The 21,230-nt window shown below is 29.8% G+C and overlaps 1 protein-coding gene across 11 annotated transcripts in view; it reads left to right on the top strand.

Annotated features, from left to right (window-relative positions):
• The window catches only part of LOC122516394 (cysteine-rich motor neuron 1 protein-like), a gene marked incomplete at its 3' end in the record, with an annotated part of 339,788 nt that overhangs the window by 32,933 nt on the left and 285,625 nt on the right, over nucleotides 1-21,230 (top strand). For all 11 annotated transcript variants that reach the window (XM_043634163.1, XM_043634162.1, XM_043634165.1 and 8 more), the window contains 1 exon segment: nucleotides 16,399-16,623. In XM_043634163.1, the coding sequence (XP_043490098.1) occupies nucleotides 16,399-16,623 (225 nt within the window).

The raw sequence follows: 21,230 nt of genomic DNA, 5'->3' as shown, positions 1-21,230 counted from the left end.
CATTTTGAAATAAAATTTAAAGGAAAGTGCAAGAAAATTGGGTATTTATGTACAAATACTCGATTTGCTTGAAACTATACCTGTATAATTTAGAGAGTCATACCACCATCCAATATTAATAATGTGTCAGTAAGTGTTCTGTAATATACTTATAATAATTAATAAAATATATCATGGCAAATTTTCAAATACTTTCGCGAGTCACTGTAAGTACATAACCTAAAACTAGGTATTGTCTAGATTTGTTTTTACAAATAACAAAAAAAAATGTTATTCGTATCCCTTTCCTTATCTACCAATTAAGAATGTATGATTAAATAATCATAAGTATCTATAGGTAACACACACGCACATGGTGTGATCATCAAATGCGTCAGTAACGATAAAAAGAAATGTCGGCTGTTGGGTATTGGTATTAATGTTGGTCGAGGTAAAAAAAAAGTTGAATCGTGAGATGTAGTTGCAGTGTGCAGATACTCTTTTATTTGAGCACTACCTTTGACGGCAGCCGAATGCTATTTACGTTCTCTTCGCGCCTCATTCTCCTTCCTTTTGCAGTCGAAATAAGAGGAGAATGGTCGAACAATGGCTGGTTATTTCGGTACAAAGCTGGGCTGTCAGTAGCGATGGCGTTGGTGAATGGTGATGCTCGGGTTGGCCGGGGGTGAGTTTCACGATAAAAAAGAAGAACGCACGCGATCTCGTTGCGGTCGTATGTACGTAGAAAGAGAACAGACTCGTTAGGAATCCCACTCGATGGCCACACGAACATTCGATTGCTTGTGGCAAAAGAGCGTGAATTGTATGTGTGCGTTTGCGTGTGGTATTGCATTGTGTTCTGTACGTACTTGTTCATCATTGGAAAAAAAAAAAGTTCATTTGACCATATTTTCTCACCAACCGTTCACAGAAATATTTTATTCTTTGTTAAGATTGCAGTTTTGTTTTTAGCTTTGTTTCAATCGTGATATATTATGTTACATAATGATGGATTAATTTCGGTGATTTTATAAAATATTTTCTATTTGTTTTTTCTTTTAGACATTACGAAGTGACTTTTGATCGATTTTTAACGTTTATATTTACAATTTTTCGATCTTCTCGTAATACATAAGCTTTTCGAGAGAGAATGTATTTTCTTTTGAAAAAAAAATATATATATACTTTTGTTGTCGTCTAAAATTGGTGTTACATAAAAATGCAATGCACGTTTATACTACGATAAGAAGAACCATTCTCAAAGATTTGTTGCTCGACATTGAGAAGGCAACGAAAATGCTTGAACCAATCCTTTACGTTTATATATCTTGATTTTCCATGAAAAGGTGGTCCAGTTACTTCAGAAGCAAAGAACGTCCTTCGTGAAATATTTAGCTGGAGAACGTTAGTTTACTTAGTCGCCCGCATTATACCAATTCGATTTCGAATGATTTCGTTGATTCTGGCTGTTATAAATTTGATCTAACTTTAACTTTGATTTCTAGTAAAGAGGAAGGTATATATTGTTTTTATTTATTATTAACGGTGGCATACTCATATAAAGAAAATTAATTTTAAGTATTTTAAGTATTATTTATTACATTGAGTATATATTATACGTTAAATATTAATTAAATATTATAAATATGAAGAAAAATTAGGTCTAAGATATTAATACTTCTCGATTAAGAATAAAGTGTACTTAATAGGAATATTTTTACAAGATTAATTAATGGAATGTGCAAGCGAAACTGTCAACAGCAGAATTGTTGTTTGCGATTTGAAAATAACCTTACGACATCGAAGCAAGTAAGTTGGTTGCCCTGGGTTTAACTAATTAAACCGTCACGCACAAAATGCGATCGTGGTGGTGGCGGTGGCCTCGAGCCATCGGATAGCAAATTACTGCCCACTTTGTACGGTAATTCGTTACGTGCGAAAGAGTGAAATAACACGGTTTGCTCTCTAGCTCTCTCTCTTTCTCTCCCTCTTCCTTTCTCTATATGAAATTGCCAGAAGGCATCCAATAAATGTCCACGATATAACGAACGATCAAATTCACTGTTCAAATTTTGTCTCCCTTTCCTTTTTTCTTGTATCTTCGATATATTACGTTAAACACGAAAGAATATGATAAATTCATTAAAAGAAAAAAATTAGAAAATATTTGTAACCCTTTGCGATCGAATGCATACGATTAACTCATATATGCCTCCAATTAAATATAATATATTTTAAAATTAAATTAATATCTAATAAAATAATTAATAATTAATAAGTAATTATATACTTAATGAACCATAACATTTTAATATTTTTGCAGCAACCTAAAATTAATATATTTATTACGAGAGAAGCCTGAACCATTTTGCTGATTCGTTTGTGAAGGGTTAATGATTATTGAAAATTATTGAAACATTAAAAAAAAGTAACTTAAAAAGTTTGTGCATACGAAATATGTAACTAAAGTATGCTTCTCTGAGGGTTCTTGCTTTTTATTCATAAAAGCACAATTCTGTGCATTCGTATAATCGTCCACATAAGTTCATATATGAAATATATATATATATAATAAATATAACGTCTATTCAAAAATATTATGACATAGTTGTAGTGTATATACACACATTATATATATAATATTGTATGCATGTATATACGTATGTAATTTATATATAATTTGTTCGTACTTGTGACCGTTACTTTTTCTCATATCCTTCACATTTCAGCGCATATTTCCGTCTTCGAAATAGACCATTCTTGGTTTATTGGATTTAACTTTTCCGCTAGAAATACCCAATTCTGCCTTACTTTTTGTTTTCCTCCTGCGATTTTATTTTTCAAAGCATTTCACTTCAAAATATCAACCTATCATGACCTTTCATAAGAATTCTTTTTTATACAACAACAAAAAATAGGATTATATTCCTTGAGATTTTATTGTGAAATTCGTTAAAAAGAATTTGTTTTTCTTTTCAAAACACATAAATAATTTTTATTTGTATCTATATAAAAAGCACGTGTTGTGTATATAGAAATATCAGAATATAGATATCAGTCCACACTAAATATACGGGAGATATATCGAATTACTTCATGCCGTAAATTTGAAATCGCTTTGCCCGCGTATCGTAAATACCGACAAACTTCGTAGTGTCGATTTTTGTGTCGCTGTGCGCGCGCATCGTAAAAATTCACTCCCATCATTTTTCACTCAAACGCACCAAAAGAAGTATAACCTAAAAATAAAATTTACTTTGTATTTTTTTCCGTGGCTACTTTTTAATTAATAAATATTAATAAAATATCATGTTGATTGAATATCCCTTACCCCATTGTCACTTATCAGTACACAAAACACATGTTCGAATGTGTTAAATGGCAAGATTTTAGTAGGTAAATTGCGACACATTTTTAGGACAAAAAATCGATAGCATGTACAATAGAATAAAGTTGGCCAGCCCCTGTGATATATCATTTCGTTCGAAACAGAGATAACAAAATTTTCCATTTAGCTAGTTCCAAACGCAAATTTTGCAGAAGTTTTCTCGCAAAAATTGACTATCTTCGGGAAAGAGGCTGAGATACATTTGAGAAGAAACGACGCAACTTTTCCCGTCTAGCGTTAACTTGTAAGTAACGGCCTCTCATTATAATGGTGCTTAGCTATGCACGAGAGGCTTGCTATCGCGCTTTATATTCCAGGCGCAAAATTGACCCGGTCTTGATGGTATCTCGCGTAGTTTAAAACGCCGGGAGAAGTGCTAGAAAATAAAATTACGCTACATTTTGAATTATCTCTCTGTGTGTGTATATATATATATAGCAATACATAATATATATCGGTAATTTTAATAAATGAACGAAGATAAAATATTAAATTTTTTCTTATAATTTATTTGATGATATAAATAATTTTAAATCTAAAGTAAATTATTAACCAATTAGCTGTGATTAACAACAAGTATACTAGTCGTATAGAAATGGCAATATTTTGTTATGATTAATATACTCGTCGTGCGAATAAAGTAGTCATGATTTGTTAGTTAAATTGGAATTTTAATAGAAATTAAATTATATTCGTAAATTTCAAGATGTTTCAAATTTGTGTAAACCAAGACGAAATAAAACGAAAAGAAAAATATAAATAATTATTATAAAAGTGCTATTGTGTATGGTGTGAATAATTTCAAACAAACTCAATCAACTAAACTTGACACTATACGTGTCAACAAACATAATGTATGTATTTTTCTAATATTAAAAAGCACAATTCTAAATTAGACTTTTTTCTTATAATTACTGAACTCGTTGTTAGTACCAAAATACATATCTTATATGAGTACTTATATGAATAACCGCGGTCTTTTTGAAGCGAAATTAAAGCTGTACTTGATCTCGGTGGAATGCACTAAAGTAAATAGAGTGCATGCTTGTACGATTACATGAATACCATCAAATTGTCGAATCAAATCTAGAGTATTAAGAAATTTCTCTCGTAACGAACACGACTCCATTCGTAATCATCACAACTCAGAAAATAGAATGAGAGAGGATGAGTGAGAGTGAAAGAGAAAGAGAAATGCAGAAATGCACACGGTAATCACCGGAAGGCCATTATCATCGCTTACTCCTCATACTTTCCCGGGGAGCATGAAATTCTGGAAAGCGTATAAATGCAATCGGACTTAAACATAGATGTACACATTATGTATCATACACAAAGATACATAGTCACGCACACATTAAAAAATTATATCGTTTACTGAGTAAGGATTCGTCGTATGTATCCAAGTGAGTTTGCATAAAACTTACTCTAGTTCCTTTCTAGTTTTTAAGTGTGTCCTGTAGAGATACATACGTGCGTAGATTGTATTGTATAGAATCGATCGATTGCTCGCATTATTTCATGCGAGCTGTTAAAGCAGCAGGAGCAGGAGCAGCAGCAGCAGCAGCAGCAGCAGTAGCAGCAGTACTATTAACAACAGTAGTAGCAGCGGTAGCAGACAACCTGTGTTATTATATCGAATCTATGTACGTGTCGATACCAGCCGATTGAGCTTAGTCTCTCTAGTTGTGTGGATGTATACGAATATGACTGATAATACGTGACATTGTTACACGTGTGAAAACGGTATACCTGACATTCCCTTGTGTGTCACGCATGACATACGGTAGATCCGATAGAAGAGATATCTATGTATGTACATGTGTGCGAATTGTTACAAAAGAGAACTTCACCAAGAGATGACCCGAATGTGTTCTATCACTGGTCTCGCATGGATTTTAAATTCCACCTATTTTTTTATTTCTCTGTCCCTCTCATTTTTACTCCCTGTACTATAGTCGTTTTTAGTTTCCCAGTAGCTGTACCTCGCTATGTTTCGAATTTTTTTTTTTTCCTCTATTACAACGACCAGTAGAGAATAGTATAGAATATTTTATACGTATGTTAGCTTCCATAACTTCCAAGTACATAGAGAATTTTCTGTGTTTTTTCGACCGGTTATTTTCAGATTTTCTTTTTAATAGCTGTATTATATGTACGGCTAGAATTTGAGGCTTTAGAGAATTTTCAAGATTTTTTATTATATCTCTATCTACGTACAATGAATCATAGGTATATTCGTAACCTTTCCTACTGTAAATTTTCTTCTATTTATTGATATTTACTTGTAATGCAAACTTTTAAAATTTCTATATATAGAAATCTATTTTAAGATTATTAAACTTTCACTAATTTTACTTTTCTTATAATAAAATACTCTTTTGCAATAAAATTTATATCAATTTGAAAATTTAATAATCCTGAAATATGTTACTGTGTATACAAATTTGGAAATATTGTATTTCAAGAAAATATTGATTGTTTTAAATTGATAATCTGTATAAATCTGTATAAATCTGATAAATCTGATAAAATGAATATTCCTATGACTCACGGCATATCATTTGAAAGATTAATAATTGTTAAAGAAAATATGCCTCTTTTTGTTTCCTTTAAATCGTAATCGTTATATTCGAAAATTGTAATATACAGTAATCCCACGACTTACGAGTACTTGAAGTTACACGGTTCTTGATTTATTGTAAACATTTTGACTAATCGGACTAATATATTAGGTCATCAAGTATGAAATGTTCGTATTAGAACTGAAAGTAAGTAGAGTAATCGGATGTTTCATACTTATAGATCTAATACAAACAATATACATAGAAATGCGAGTGTGCAACAATGGAAACTAACTGTGTGTGAGATTAGTTGAGCGACAGTTGAACGAGAATATGGAAGATTCTAGCGTTAGTTTATTGGAAGGGTGTGTGTTTATGATGAGATATATACGTGGATCGATAGTTGCAGCGAGATGCAAACACTTGTATCCCGATTTATGCGAATTCTACTTAAGCGATTTTAGTCTGACTTATACTTATATTGTATCTTCGGTGGATGACTGTATAAATTATTTCTTTTGAATTAAAAATTGTCAATTGATTTGAATTTTCAAATGGCAACAAAACTTTGGCATACAATATACATACATATATAACAAAAAACATATCGATTTTTAAAGAGATGAAACGTCAGCACACATATATTTCAAGTAGAAAGCATTATATAACATATTCTACTTATTTTTCAATGTCATTCGCATTTCCATTCCATTCTGTTTCGAAAAGGTGTCATACTAGTCAATGATCATCGAGAATAACAATGAAAATTATGTCAAAATTGTTTGAGTGATGCGTAGTGTCGCCTAAACGCGAATTTGTCGTTCCAGTTGAACGGGAAACAAATCAGAGGAATCGCAACAATGGAGAAGATTGATGAGTAAGCTTAATGACGGAGATTAGTACGGGTAGTTAGGGTATAATGATGATTTTGCGATGGCACGAAGCTCTTTGGTAACGACGTGCACGTGGTGTTTCAATTTCATGCGGTTAATTAGGGTATAACGCAGCAATTTCAGAGGGAAACCTGTATCTCTTTATCTCTCTCTCTCCCCCTCTCTCTCTTCCTTTTTTATTCAGAGAAAATATGAATTCAAGTTGACCTGTTATACCTACTGGAATTTTACAACACCGGATAGGAGTACTATGCTTTAAAAATCTTATTTTTCATATTGTTTTTTTTATGATGTGCAAGTAATACAGAGAGAGGTAGCGAGAGAGAGAGAGAGAGAGAGAGAGAGAGAGAGAAAATAAATAAAAGAGAAAGAAAATTAATAATTTGTTACACTATTTTAATAACATTTATTAAAAGCATTGAAACACATTTGCAAACCAAATACTAAATAAATAAATTACAAGAATAATAGAAAACAGATATAACTTAATAATGAGAAAAAAAAGAGAGAAAGGGAGAAAGAGAAACATACATTTATAGAGTATTCAATATTTATATTAAATAATTCAAGTGGAAGATATATACGGTGTATAGACGTATTTCAAAATTACTGTATGTCGTTTCATGTTATAGTCAATTATATTCCCAGATATAGCAGATATGCAATTTTTCCGATAGATTAATATTTATTCATTGACTTTAGAGATGCAATAATTTCTTTCTTTTCCTCTCTTTTCCGTTTAAACGAAACGTGAATACATATGCATAATATCATTGAGAGAGAAAGAGATGAGTTAAAGCAGGTGCGATTTGTAGCATTGCGAGTAAATTTCTACTGATGTTATCTACGTTTTACGAGTTTATTTATAAATGACAAGAAAAAGTATTGTGTTAATGTATGACAATATATATATATATATATATATTTCTTTAAAAATGTCTAATTCTGTTACTTTAAAAAATAACTAGGCATTGCATGAAATTTCTAGGTATTTGGGAAAAAGCATAAAAAAAATTTGATTTTATATTTTTACTGATTCACTGGATTTTTACTGATATCACTGGAATATGAACAGTATCAATAAATTTTTGTAGGTTATTTTTTTAAATAAGACTTCAAGTTAATCGGTATTTTTTTAAATGTAACTATACATTGTTTTTTTTGTGATATTCTCGTAGAACATGAAAAAACGAATCAAAATATTCGATATGATCATATTATTTCGATCATTTATTTTCGAAATAATAACATCTAAAGATATTTAAAAGATATTGAGTCATATTAATTAAATCCAATGTAAATACTACTTACTTTAGGAAATTTAAACTAATTACATAGACTATAGGTGCTCATAATGATGATCGCTAGTTTTAATATATATTTGGAGATTTTAAATTAATTCTTTATGCACATTTCTTATGTCTTGTGATTTTATCGATTGACACGTAGCTAGAATTTTTTGTTTCATATTTTCAGGTGTGGTTGGTTTTTTCTGATAAACTACATATTTTTGTTTACCCCATAAATAAAAATCTAATGGGGTGATGTCAGGGAAACGAGATGGCCACTATACAGTATACCATCATCCGATCCAACGGCCTTTAAACTTTTTATCTAATATTTCTCTTGCATATTTCGACTAATGTGCAAGAGAACCATCCTGTTAGATTTATATCATCGAATTCGTTGAAATACGTTTTTACTATCGTTGTTATTATTGCGAGAAAGATATTCATCAAGTAAAATATACTTACTTTTTCCATCGATTAATATTAAATGAGGATATGTAAAAAGAAATTACTTCGATTTTTAGATATTTAAACTTTTTACATTACGGTTAAATCTTTTAGTAAAGATAATAAATAATAAATATCGAAAATGTCCAGCAATGTTCATTCTCTTTTACGAGGCATTTGTTAAATAGTGTTGGCTTTTTCTGGGATGGAACGTTAACGACTCCATATAACGGAAACACGTTTACGCGAATGGGTGCGTAGAAAATGTAACAACATTCTCACCGATGTCTCTCGATCGTTAGTTGTCAGTTGTTGCCTGTCATTTGATTTAACGTTATTATCCCAAAATTGGGATTATTAGCCGGGTTGAGATACAGTTTGTCTTTTGAATTTTTTATTGCAACTCACGGTCTCCAAAGACATGAAATTTATGACCAAGTACGTATTCGAATTGTTCATCAAGATAAAATCAGCAATAATTACGTATATTTTACCGTACATCAAATGTGGATTATGTTTATTACGTCGTTGGTTTATACAAAATTTAGATATTATTTGATCGATCGAGAAAAAAGTCGCAACAGACTTAAAAATACATCGCTTTTCTAGGAATAATTAATCGTTCCTAATACCCTTTCACAGATGAATTCTTCCGCGGCCATTAAACACAGGACTCTTAGGAGTTAAAGGAAGATTGGAAGGTGGAACTAGGTCGAACTTCATTAATATTACGTTTTATTCGCTTTTCTTTCGTTTCTCTTTCGAATCGGGAATAAAAAAAGAGCGAATGTGTTCTGGTACATGGAAAAAAAAAAACAAAATACGAATTCGACAGAGAAAGAAAATGAGAAGGAATAATGTTATTTTTAGAATAAGCAAACAAACGAAGTTCTATAATCAACGAAAATTCAGATTACGTTCGTACATATTCGTTTATTTATCTATCGTTAAATAAAATTAAAGTACATCTACGATCAATCTTTTAGTTCACTTAATTGCATCCCAGTAGATATAGAGGGTTTGAAGAGAAAAAAATGAAGATTGGAAGAAAACGTTGAAACTGTCTTCTTCTCTCTTTCTTTAGTTCTACGCAATTTCTGTTTACATTAAGGATGCAAATGCGATCGTGGATGAAAATATCTAGAGCTCGCTATTTTCTTGTCTATATTGAGTCACCCTTTTATCCCCACTCTTTCTGTTTTACCCTCCTCGAGGAGGAGATTTCCTTCAGAAAATGAAACACTCTCTGATAAACGCGCTTGCTGATTATTACGAGACTTACTTATATAACGTTTGGAATGATGTCGCGCCGTTACTTTTCATAATTTCATTCACTTCGGTAATTGTGAATCTCTATTTCATTGGGTCTAACTAAGTATACGCAGCAGAAAAGCCACGAACCGCTGTACATCATCACCTTAACGTTGTTATTGCATCCTCTATAGCGGCTTCTATAGGTGCATGGAATTTTGAATTTCCGGCCTGAAACGATTCGTGTATTTTTCTTTTTTTCTTTTTTTTTTTAAGCACAAACGCGTCCTAAAAGTAATCAGTATAATGAAAAGCCTTTGATCGCAATTATTTTTTCATCAAAATAGGATTTATCAATATCCTTTGAAGTTTTCGCAAAGTCATGAAGTTTTTATAAATATCCCGGATATTTTCGTGTATCTATACATTATTCGATTGTAGCCACGAATTGGTTGAAATAAATTTAGGCCAAATTTTACGCATAGTTCATTTATTTGAACAAAGGTTGCCGTATAAAATTTCAAACTGATTACTCGTATATCTTCACAAAGTATTGTTCATTTTCATTTTAACCATTTTCGTGGTTATAAAAATTATTAACGGAATTGATTCCTTTAAAATTTCCCACGGAACTTTTATCTCGTACAAGATTGTCCGATTCATTTCAGAAAAGGGAAAATTATAAATTTAAATAATAAACGTTTTTTTATGGAATTTATAAGAGATACTTTTGAGAGAGAGAGAGAAAATTAAAACGAAATGACATCTATTTTTAATATGAATTACAAAAAAGTGTATTATTAAAAATGAATAGTATAAAAATAATGATGATACACGAATAATAATAATAATCATCGCCATTATAGAATCAAAAAGAAATTTGTGGATTGAAATCTCCCAGTGGATAGAAAGTTGCAAAAGAATAGGGAGCTGACCTCGTCGGTAGTCAATAATGCGAAAAAGGTTCGCCTTTTCGCTAGTGTTCAGTGGGTGCGATCCCCTGCTTAGATTGGCTCCCAGAGGCTATCGGGTTGGTTCAATGCTCGATCGATGTTTATCTCGTTATCATTCGGCTATTGTCGATGTTAGAGAAATATCTTCTAAATATATGTTATCAACACGATTATTTAATATTACTACTATCAAAATATGCCTCATACAAGTTTCTTCAAGATATTGTCTCTTATATCTTTCAAATTTAAAATACAAATTTTGTAAGAGATACAGATAATATTCAATTTTAATTTTACTATCGAAAAAGATCGATTGAATATTTTTTAGTTTTCAGGGATCGTTCGATACAACAATTATTATCGATATGCGTAATAATACACTATTATAATTACAGGGACTTTTGATCTTCATTTATTCAGACCAAATCAATAAATGAATTAAATTTATTTAACGATTTATTATATTATATTGCAATTATTTATATTAAAAAATAAATGAAAAATAAAAGATGACTTTGTTCGTCATCGTAATAACCAGAACAAATATTCCATGTATTTATTAGCATAGATCCTAGAGTATTTATTATCAATGAATTATATTTTGTATTTTTGAAATTGTATTTGTTACGTACAGTCAAGAAAAAAACCTCGTATTTTACGAGAACACCAAATACGCACGATTAAGTTATACTCGGATCAAACAAAACCAAAGCATACAATCATTCGCCTATACATTCTGCGCATTCTCCGAATTCGCATTGCACGATTTTCCGGAAAGATCATCGATGGAACGCACGTAAAAGCGGAAATGTGTGTTCCGACGTTGTTGGTCGCGGCCAATTGCTCGCCGGTTTTCATACGGACCATTAACCTCAAATGAATTCGCGTTAGATGTTAGCTATGTAAGCATCCTTTCCCCTTTACCTATCTCTTTTTCTTCGTGTTATTGAAATCGTCAAAAAATTTCATTTTATTGGTCTTTCTTCTCTTTCTCTTTGCTTTTTATTTCTTTTTTTTATTACAAACTAACATTTTCATGCTTTTACAGCTGCGCTATCTGTATTAAATTCGTTTGCAACATTACGCATAGCAACGCGTAAAACGGTTCAATATGATATTTCGGATTATAACTAAAACACGTTTATCTGTTTTACAGCTACGAATTAAACTTATAGTTTATAATTTTCCAATCACAATTATAAGCTATCTTATTAATTCATTATTTTCATTTACTCTAACATTTATAATCTCTCCTCTAAATGGCTCTTATGTAACCATCCTAACCTATAAAATGTTTATCAATGGTAAAACAAACGTATCAATTGTAATTGGATACTATTTTGATGCTTCATAGTTAGATCCAATCATATCGCGTTTTTGTAGATCGTTCGTTCGATTACTCGTTAGTTCGAAAAGATCTTTATTAATGGTTATTGAAATGTCATCCAGAAAAAGACATTATTGCAAGTTTCTCGGGGGGGTTAGGAAAAAGTATCAGAACGATTAAACTAATGTAAAAGTTATATTTATTCGTTTGTACGATTTCTATCCGTATCAAGGATCTTTATCATGTTTTAGTTGGACGGGGTATCAACTTCGTGAAATTTTCTTAATCGAATTCCATTCGTAGATCGATACGAGATATCTCGATGCATGGTCGAGTTGGATCAATTAACCGGTTCACGTTCAGGCCATTAAGTCGAAATGAATTCGCATTTAGGCTATCCTTGCGTATTGGAGAAACGATCATCAAACCGATCGGCAAACTCGATTTTACGGTTTGCTCTTTTGCTCTGCTACGTGGATTATTGAACTTACAATTAGTATCGGTTCGGTATTATCGGCGATCGGTAGGGTACCTTCGATCTTGATTAACTAACTTGGTTAATTATGTGCATTGACCTCCTTATATTCTATCAGCTTCGAGCGTTCTCCTATGGCTAACTCCATTACCACGATTAACCAGCTCGGTTATTAGAGATAATCCTAGTGTAATGAAAGTTAAATCATGTAGTAGATAGACAAAATTATTAATACGTTAATAATTATATTTTACAAATAATAATAATAAAATGAGAAGACAAATAACGTCATTAATTATGATAGTGGATTGTTAGGCTAATAAATAGAACAAATTTACTTTATGATTTATTTTATAATATAAATAATTGTAATATTAAATAAATTGTAAAATCAATTTTTTTCCACTTGTAATAATTAGTCACTGTCATTATTATCGACTCAAATATATATATATATATGAGTTAGATGCGTTAAAATATTTTTACGATGAATGAAGTTTTTAACAATAAACGGCTAAGAAGTTTAGTTGGATATTTTGTTTTTTAAAGTAAATTTAAAGAGTTTTGATTATAATAGCCTTAAGATAACAGGAACGTTAACGTTTAGTTTCTCGTAGGTACACAATTGAATTTGAATTTAACTATATATATGTTATCTCTTAGTAGGTAACAACCATCATTTCCTCTTGGGAAAATCGAAACCGATTATGTTGCGACTATGAGCATATTGCTCTGCGTACGACACGTTGTATACATTTCGTTGACATAAAGCAAACAGACATTCATGACATAGTAATCTCGGATACTAGTTATTATTCTAAAATGAATCTTCGTCATTATAAATTTTATTTCATTACAAGATAATCTTTTCGTAAATCAATAAAAGATAATTATATATATAAAATAATTATCTAATATCGATTGACAATTATTTTAAATATTTTAAATGATTTATTTCTTTTCGGAAAATTTAATATACCTGGTTTAATTGTTTAATTTAATAATAAATCAATAAAAGACAACTATATATATAAAATAATTATCTAATATCGATTGACAATTATTTTAAATATTTTAAATGATTTATTTCTTTTCGGAAAATTTAATATACCTGGTTTAATTGATCGTAAATCGAACATTCTTTATTGAAATTTAAATGCGTTTCATATGCATTATTTGTTATATTGATACTCGATGATATTGGTCTTCGAAATAAGCTCAAATTGAGTTAATATATATGCGATATAATGAAAAGGGTAAGTATGATAATTAATTTTGAAATACGTTAATCAGTAGGTATGAATTAATAGATTTGAAATTCCTTGCTTATTATAGGATTCATTTAATTAACGAATCTTGTTAAGCAAGTTCTATGATTAATACATAATTCATTTATATCATAAATACCAAAATGTGAATGTTAATTATAACAAATTAATCTAAAATCAGATTATATAAGAATATCATCTTTTTGTATTATCTAAAAATCAAAAAATAAATTTTTTTTTTTTCATTCTAAATTACTGTTAAAAAAAACGAAAAAAAAAATAATGTATAGGAATAAATAAACTAATTTATTCGAATAGAAAGATAAAATTTAAATCTAATTGGGTTTCAACTTTTATATTTAAAGCTGTTATTTAAATTATTTAATTGTTATTGTCATAGGAGTAGCAGGATTAATACTAAATGCTTTAGTTTTTGTCTTTTGGTCTTAAAATATACAATATAATACATTTATTAATGTGTATAAATAATTTATAAAAAAATAGAAGATTTGGAACGGAAATATTGGAAAATTTGGACGGGGAAATAAATTATAATTGATTGAACGAGTATTTATTACGATAACTTAAAAAATTAAAAACGAATTGTAACAAATGGTTTTACATTTGACAATTTATATTTTGACCAATAGAGAAAAAAAGAAAAAGAAAGGAGAGAGATATAAACGTATAATCGAGTTCGTTCGATTTTTAGATCTATTTGAATGAGTTTGATTTTAAAAAATACAGATTCGTTAGCTCGGTCCTTCGACTTTAAGCAATTTTATTTAACGAGATAGGTCGTAGAATAAAATTCAATAATCCTGTTGTCTATTCTGAATTTTCTTTCTTTCTTTTTTTTCTATTTTCAGTAGTTTTAAATACGTTTGTAGAGATTGGAAAGAAAAATGATATTACAAATCGATGTTAAACGTACATGGTATTTTGTAAGTGGTCGAATAAAAGTCCACTGACATTGCTCGCGTAGGGATAAATAATTCACTTTAGATCGTTATAGCAGGATGAATAATGAAAGTCGTGAGTTACGAACGTATCGATCATTACGTGGGTGCATCGTTTACAAGAGAGAGGAGTGGTCCTGCCAAAATTCCAATCGTGTAAGCACGTTTACAATTATTCATGGAGACGGACATAAGCTATCAAAAATAGACCGAACGAATAAAAATAAATATAAATGGAATTGCAAATACGATACGAGCTTACACGACAAACTAGCTGCTGTGGGTACTCCTCGGTTTGACGTCCACTATATTTCAATTCAATTAGGATTGATATTATGGAATTTAATGAGAATCTAGATTGGAATTTGATTCTGTATTTTGTACTTTCATTCCAAATTTTTCTCGTAAATTTGTTCGAAGTGAAACTTTTTTGTCAACCAACTTTTTTGTGACTAAGGAGGTCACTTCTCAATATTAATAGTTTTCAAGTAAAAACCTAGTAAGTATGACAATGTTTGATTGTAAGGGACACTCATCGTATATATAAATCAATTGATTATTTACTGTATGATAATACGAGTTTCACTTCTATCTCGTTTGAAGGCCATGCACGTTCTTCTATATCGATTCTTTTATACAGAATGATACTTGTATTGGTGACAATAGTGTCGAATGCATGAACGATAATTGTCAAAGGGTATATCGAATATGAGAGAGGGAAAACGAATCAAGATCGGATGCAATTTCCTTGACTACATTCGACTGAAAGAATTTTTTTGTACCTATCAAGAGAGATAGATTATTATAAATAGGGACACTTTAATAAGAGCTATTTTAAGAGTAAAAGCTACTTCAAAGAAAGAATGTACAAAATAAAAAGTATGTGTAAATCTTTTAACATTATTTCTGAATAAGGTGGAGAGAAGACACAATTGTACATTCTATTCAACTTTCTCTTACATATAAATTAGTATTATCATAATATAATCATAATTTTATTATATTATTAAATTATAATATTATTATTATGACCATTGTTCAAATTATTTTTATTATTATAATTATTATCGATACAAAAATCTTAGAAACCTATATACATTTTTTAACGATTACGTCTTTTCATTCTTTAAATTTCTATTTCTTCATAATTTCTTTTCCTAAAAACTTAAAAACTCAAAAATATTTAACTTGTAATATAATAAATATAATAAATTACCAAATGCATATATATATATATATATACAAGATACCCAACGAACTATTATCAATTTTATAAGAATATTAAAAAAAATCAATTAAATTAAAAAAAATTTTAAAGAAAATCCTTATAAACAGAATATACTTGTCCAATCGTTCAAAGATACCATTCCTGTTTCTTCATACTTGTTCTATTTACTTTTTTCTTACAACTGAAATGCATCCAAAATATCGAGCTCGCAATATAACAAATAAAATTAATTAACCAACACATATAATAAATATTAAACGAATCATATTTAATTTGATTTAATTTCAAAAGAATATGTTAAAAACAGAACTTATAAAAGAGTATTATGTTAATAAAGATATAAATATAATCTATTTCTTTTGTCTTTTTAATTTCAGAGATACCAGGAAGATGGCGGAGGCATTGTCCAAACGGACCAATAATGTCAGGTCCTGGTTGCAACCTGGTTGACGATGGAAGCTCCGACGAAAGCGGAAACGCGGTTGCGAGCGGGAAATGTGTTTGCGGACCATCCGTGCCCTGGTGTCCGGGCGAACCACGACCATATGACTACAGGACCCGGCACGAGTGCAAGCTCAATTTGGCTGCGAAAATTGCCTACGGTAAGGGAACACATAAATATCGTACAAAAACCTATCCGTCGAATCGACTCGCCTTGATTGCCTTCCTTGTTTCTATCAGCGCTTTTACAACATTTATGTCATGAGTGAATAGGTTGACTCTTTTTCATCGAAATAGAACGTTCTTTTATTACTTTTTTTTTTAGCATGTGAGTGGGAGGGAGGGGGCGCTGCGAGAAGAGAAGGAAAAATTTAATTTTAACGTTTGATTCGATTTTTCGGCAGTTCATTTTATTTTATTTTTTCATTCTTTTTTCTTTTTCTCCCCTTTACCTGTCATTTAGTTTTTATTGAACAAAATTATTTAATTTTTTTTTTTTTTTATTTCACTCGGTGTTATTTTTTTTTACTCTTCCGGGTTACGTTTATTACCTAAATGTATTTATAATTGCGAGCATTTTTTACGACGTTAGGTTAAAAAAATCTAGTATTCACGTTTAGTTTAAAATTTATTTTTTCTATCCTTTCGAAGTTGATATTTCATTAATTTTTTATTGGCTAATCAACATAATCGATTGATGAGCTTACTGGTTAATTATAAGTATAAAGAGAATAATTGAATATGTGATTTCCGATCAGATAATATGAATATCTGATTTCTTTGTCAATCATCGTTAGTTTGTTTGATAAAAAGCAGATAAATGAAAGAGAGGTGTCTGTCTCTTTAAAAGGTCTTTTCTGAAATACTTTCTATTTGAACGAGAAGATAACAGTTTTAAAAGGCTTTTGATTTTACTGAGGAACACGCAGACGAAAAATTGATTGAGATGAGGATAACGTTGATTGACGAGAGGTATCTGGGAAAAGCTCTATGTGCTACTTATCTAAAGTTTAAAATCTAAATTTTATTATTGGTTATATCTATGTCTTTTTTTTTCATTTTTTATTAGCTATTTAAAAAATTATCAGAAAAGCGAAACTTGTAGTATAAAATCTAAAATAACGTAAGAATTGGAAATATTTCGATAAAAGTTCTGACCCATGGCTTTATATTGATTTTAAATTCTAATTCAGCTCGTTAATGTTTATAATTTTATTCACTAAAAATCACAATAATTCTTGAACTCTTGATAATTAATAAGTTAATTAATAAATTATGATGCTCAGTTTTACATTGATTTTCGATACGAATGTATATCCATGCTGTTTATATTTTTATGCACTGAAAATCACTATAATTCTTGAACCATTGATGATTAATAATTTAATTAATAAATTATAATATTCAGTTATACATTGATTTTCAATACGAATATTCGTGCTTTGAATATTTTTATTAATTGAAAATCACTGCGATTCTCTCTCTCTTTAACTCTTGATAATTACTTTCTTGATCGATGTAACTTTATATATGTCGCGGTGGCTGTTTTAAATATCATTTTCCTTTTATTCCTCTGTCCACGTTTTTTTTTTCTATCAGACTGTGGTAGACCAACACAATAAGGACAAAGGAACAAAGATTAAATGGACATCTAGGACGAGGATATTAGAATATGACAAAATAGTGGACTAAACGTTAATGAAAAGAAAATATAAATAGCAATGAGGGAAAGAAAAAGAAAAGAAAACTTGAATGACGGGAAGGACGAGGCCGTGTGTCGGCATTAATGAGAAAAAGAAGTACATAGATAGAGAAAACATGACTTACATACGGCACATCGTATGGTCCTTGGCTCGTTCGTTCTATATTCATTTTTTATTTTCTTTTATGATTTTAAATAGGATAAAAATTCAACGGACCAACTTGTCGACTTGCTGCGGAAACGTAATACGATAAGCATATTTTTCTATTGGGCATCGGCTTATCGGTTATTTTGGGATACAAAAAATTCTCCGAAGAGATTTAATTATGAATCTTATTGTCAGACGGAATCGTTTTATTTAATAACTCGAAACTTTGTTGTTTTGCTCGTTAAAAGAATTCGTTATTGGAGATTTATATTTATAATAGTTATTGATGGAAAATATTTCAAATGTTTTCAATTATTGGTGCTGTTAATTGTAACAGTGGATTTAGCAAGTCAAAAAATTGTAAACATCGATTTTACGAATAATATTATATAACAATTGTACGTGACTTTATTTTTGCACAATTTATTACTTCTAACACGATTTCAAAATCATTCTCTACATATTTATTTGTTTCGTTGTGCAACGAATTTGACTTTTAATATTTTATTTTTTTCAGTTTTTTATTCGTTTATAATTTTCGCAGTATTTCGATTAGAACTATTATCAAGTTTGCGATTAATAATTTATTAAATGTTATTTCTAGTATTTTTAATTTCAAGTTTTGCATTCTTTCTTTTTTGCCATATGTATTTATGCGTTATTAATTTTATTTTAGTTAATAATTGAAATAGAAATGAATTTGATTTTACATTTATTATAGATATTCGAATTAAATCTAATTTAATAATTAATTTAATCTAATTTATTATTTAGTTCTTTATATATTATATATTATTATTATATATATGTATTGTTATATATATGTTTACACCAAATCCGTTGAAAATTTGTATTCTTAGTCCAGAAAATTCGTGCCAATTTATAAATCTCTATATTCGATTTATATTTTTAATTTAAATAAATAATTTAGTTATATAATATTTTGTCGAAATCGGCATCAGTTTTCCAGGCAACAGGTGTAACGTATACATATACATTACGTTGCCAGGAAAGTTAATGCCGATTTTCAGAAATGTTTGTATATAAATTAAAAATATTAATAAAATATATGTAGGATTCGTGAAAAAATTTGACTGGACCGGGACTCGAACCCGGATCTTCCGTTTTCCGGGCGACTGCTCTTTAACCATTGAGCTATTCAGGGCCCACCGTCCAATCTCCTCACGAATGCTTATTTAAGTTTGGCTTGGAGGTGCTCGCATCCCACATATATATATTACATTTATTATATAAACCCTGTACGACCATTTTAAGTAACCTAAGTAACAGCTCGCTTCCAGTAGGTTCTGCATGTGCATCGTTCAATTATTTATCAGTGCAAGAGTTGATAATTGTCTTCTAATACAATCAACGTTTTAGAAATAAACAGTAAACGTCTAAATGTTTCTCAGCCGAAAATTGTTCTATCAAAATCGATTGAAGATAATACAAATTCATCTCGAAAATTTTCTATTAATTTTCTAACGTTTAGAAATGAAGAAGCTACGAGTGTGCGTTTATAATAATCAGAGTTTCAATACAAGTTGTTGTTGTTGATAAAGTTGATCGAGTGTATCTAACTTTTAGTTTAATACAAACAGCTTCTAACAACCTCTCTTCTACTCTATAGTTTATTAAACGAATTCGTTCTCTGGTAAGGACAGCTTGACAGGTTGAACGTTAGAATCCTTCCTCCGGTTTGCTAACTTTGTTAATAATGTGCCAATTTTTACATGAATCGAGATTATCGGAAAATGCTTAAGCGTTTTCATAGAAAGTAGTATTTATATTTGCAACCGTTGGAATGTAACAAATAAAAAAACAAATAATAATTACAAAAAAAAAACAGAACACAGTGTCATCGATTGGTTCATTAGTTTCAAATAATATCGTTAAAAGTAAACTTCAAATTATCGTTACCACCGACTTTAGCGTGTTTTCAAAAGTTTACGCAACACGTTGAATGGAGTTGTAAAAATAAAAAAAATATAAAAAAAAGAAATCTTCGAAAAGGTCACAAAAAGACTTAGGAATACACACACATCTTCCTGAACTTATTCTTACAATTAGATAATTTAGCTATCTATTTAACTTCGCAAAGGAACAATCTGTTCATACCTTGTTTCCTTCTTTTACCGTTAAAGTACGTATGCGATCTAAGTTTTCTCTCCAACGAATCGAATTTAACTTTCCTCAGGATGGCAAGGGGTAACTACTTTTGTTACTCACTCTTTCTCTCTCTTTCTCTCTCTTTTTCTGTCTTTTACTCTCTTTTTCTCACCAACAACCTAGTAACGACACGAACATCCAAGTGTTTTTAAATGGACTTTTTCAAGTTGTTCTACGAAGAAAGAACGAGTTAACTATCGATCCTGAATAGTTGTTCTGTTTCTAGTATGGAAAAGACCGATCATAATCGTCTGCCAACTTGAAAGGACAATCTTGAAAATAGTCAAGACAAAATAGCTTTGAAAATGACGATTTCTTCTTTGTCAATGTGATAAAGTTTGTGATAATAATTAAGAGTTGTCTATGACATTATCAGAAACTTTTATCGATCGGTTTTTATTGTTGAATAACATTTATGTATTGAGTGAGTCATCTTACAGTAAGAATGAATATGAAAATATTTCTTGTGTAAATAAAAATAATATTTTCTTTCCAGAAAACATTTTAATTAAGGAGAGACTGATAAAATAAGGTCGAGATTTTTTTCCTTCAGATCATAAATATTTTCTAAAATATGAGATTAAAACAAAATTATTTACTTTTATATTCTTCTTATTACAAGAATTTTCTTATTAATTTTCTTGCGATTTTAACCGATTGGATGCCGAAGAAAATATCTTCATTTATTTATCAATGAATAATATATATTTTATATGTTTTTACTGTATTTTTTATAAATTACAGGATTT

The sequence above is a fragment of the Polistes fuscatus genome, unplaced genomic scaffold (genome assembly GCF_010416935.1).
Source record: "Polistes fuscatus isolate 324 unplaced genomic scaffold, CU_Pfus_HIC Scaffold2, whole genome shotgun sequence".
NCBI classification, from domain to species: Eukaryota; Metazoa; Arthropoda; class Insecta; order Hymenoptera; family Vespidae; genus Polistes; species Polistes fuscatus.
The sequence above is the reverse complement of the archived record's forward strand: the minus strand, read 5'-3'. Positions and strand labels throughout refer to the sequence as shown.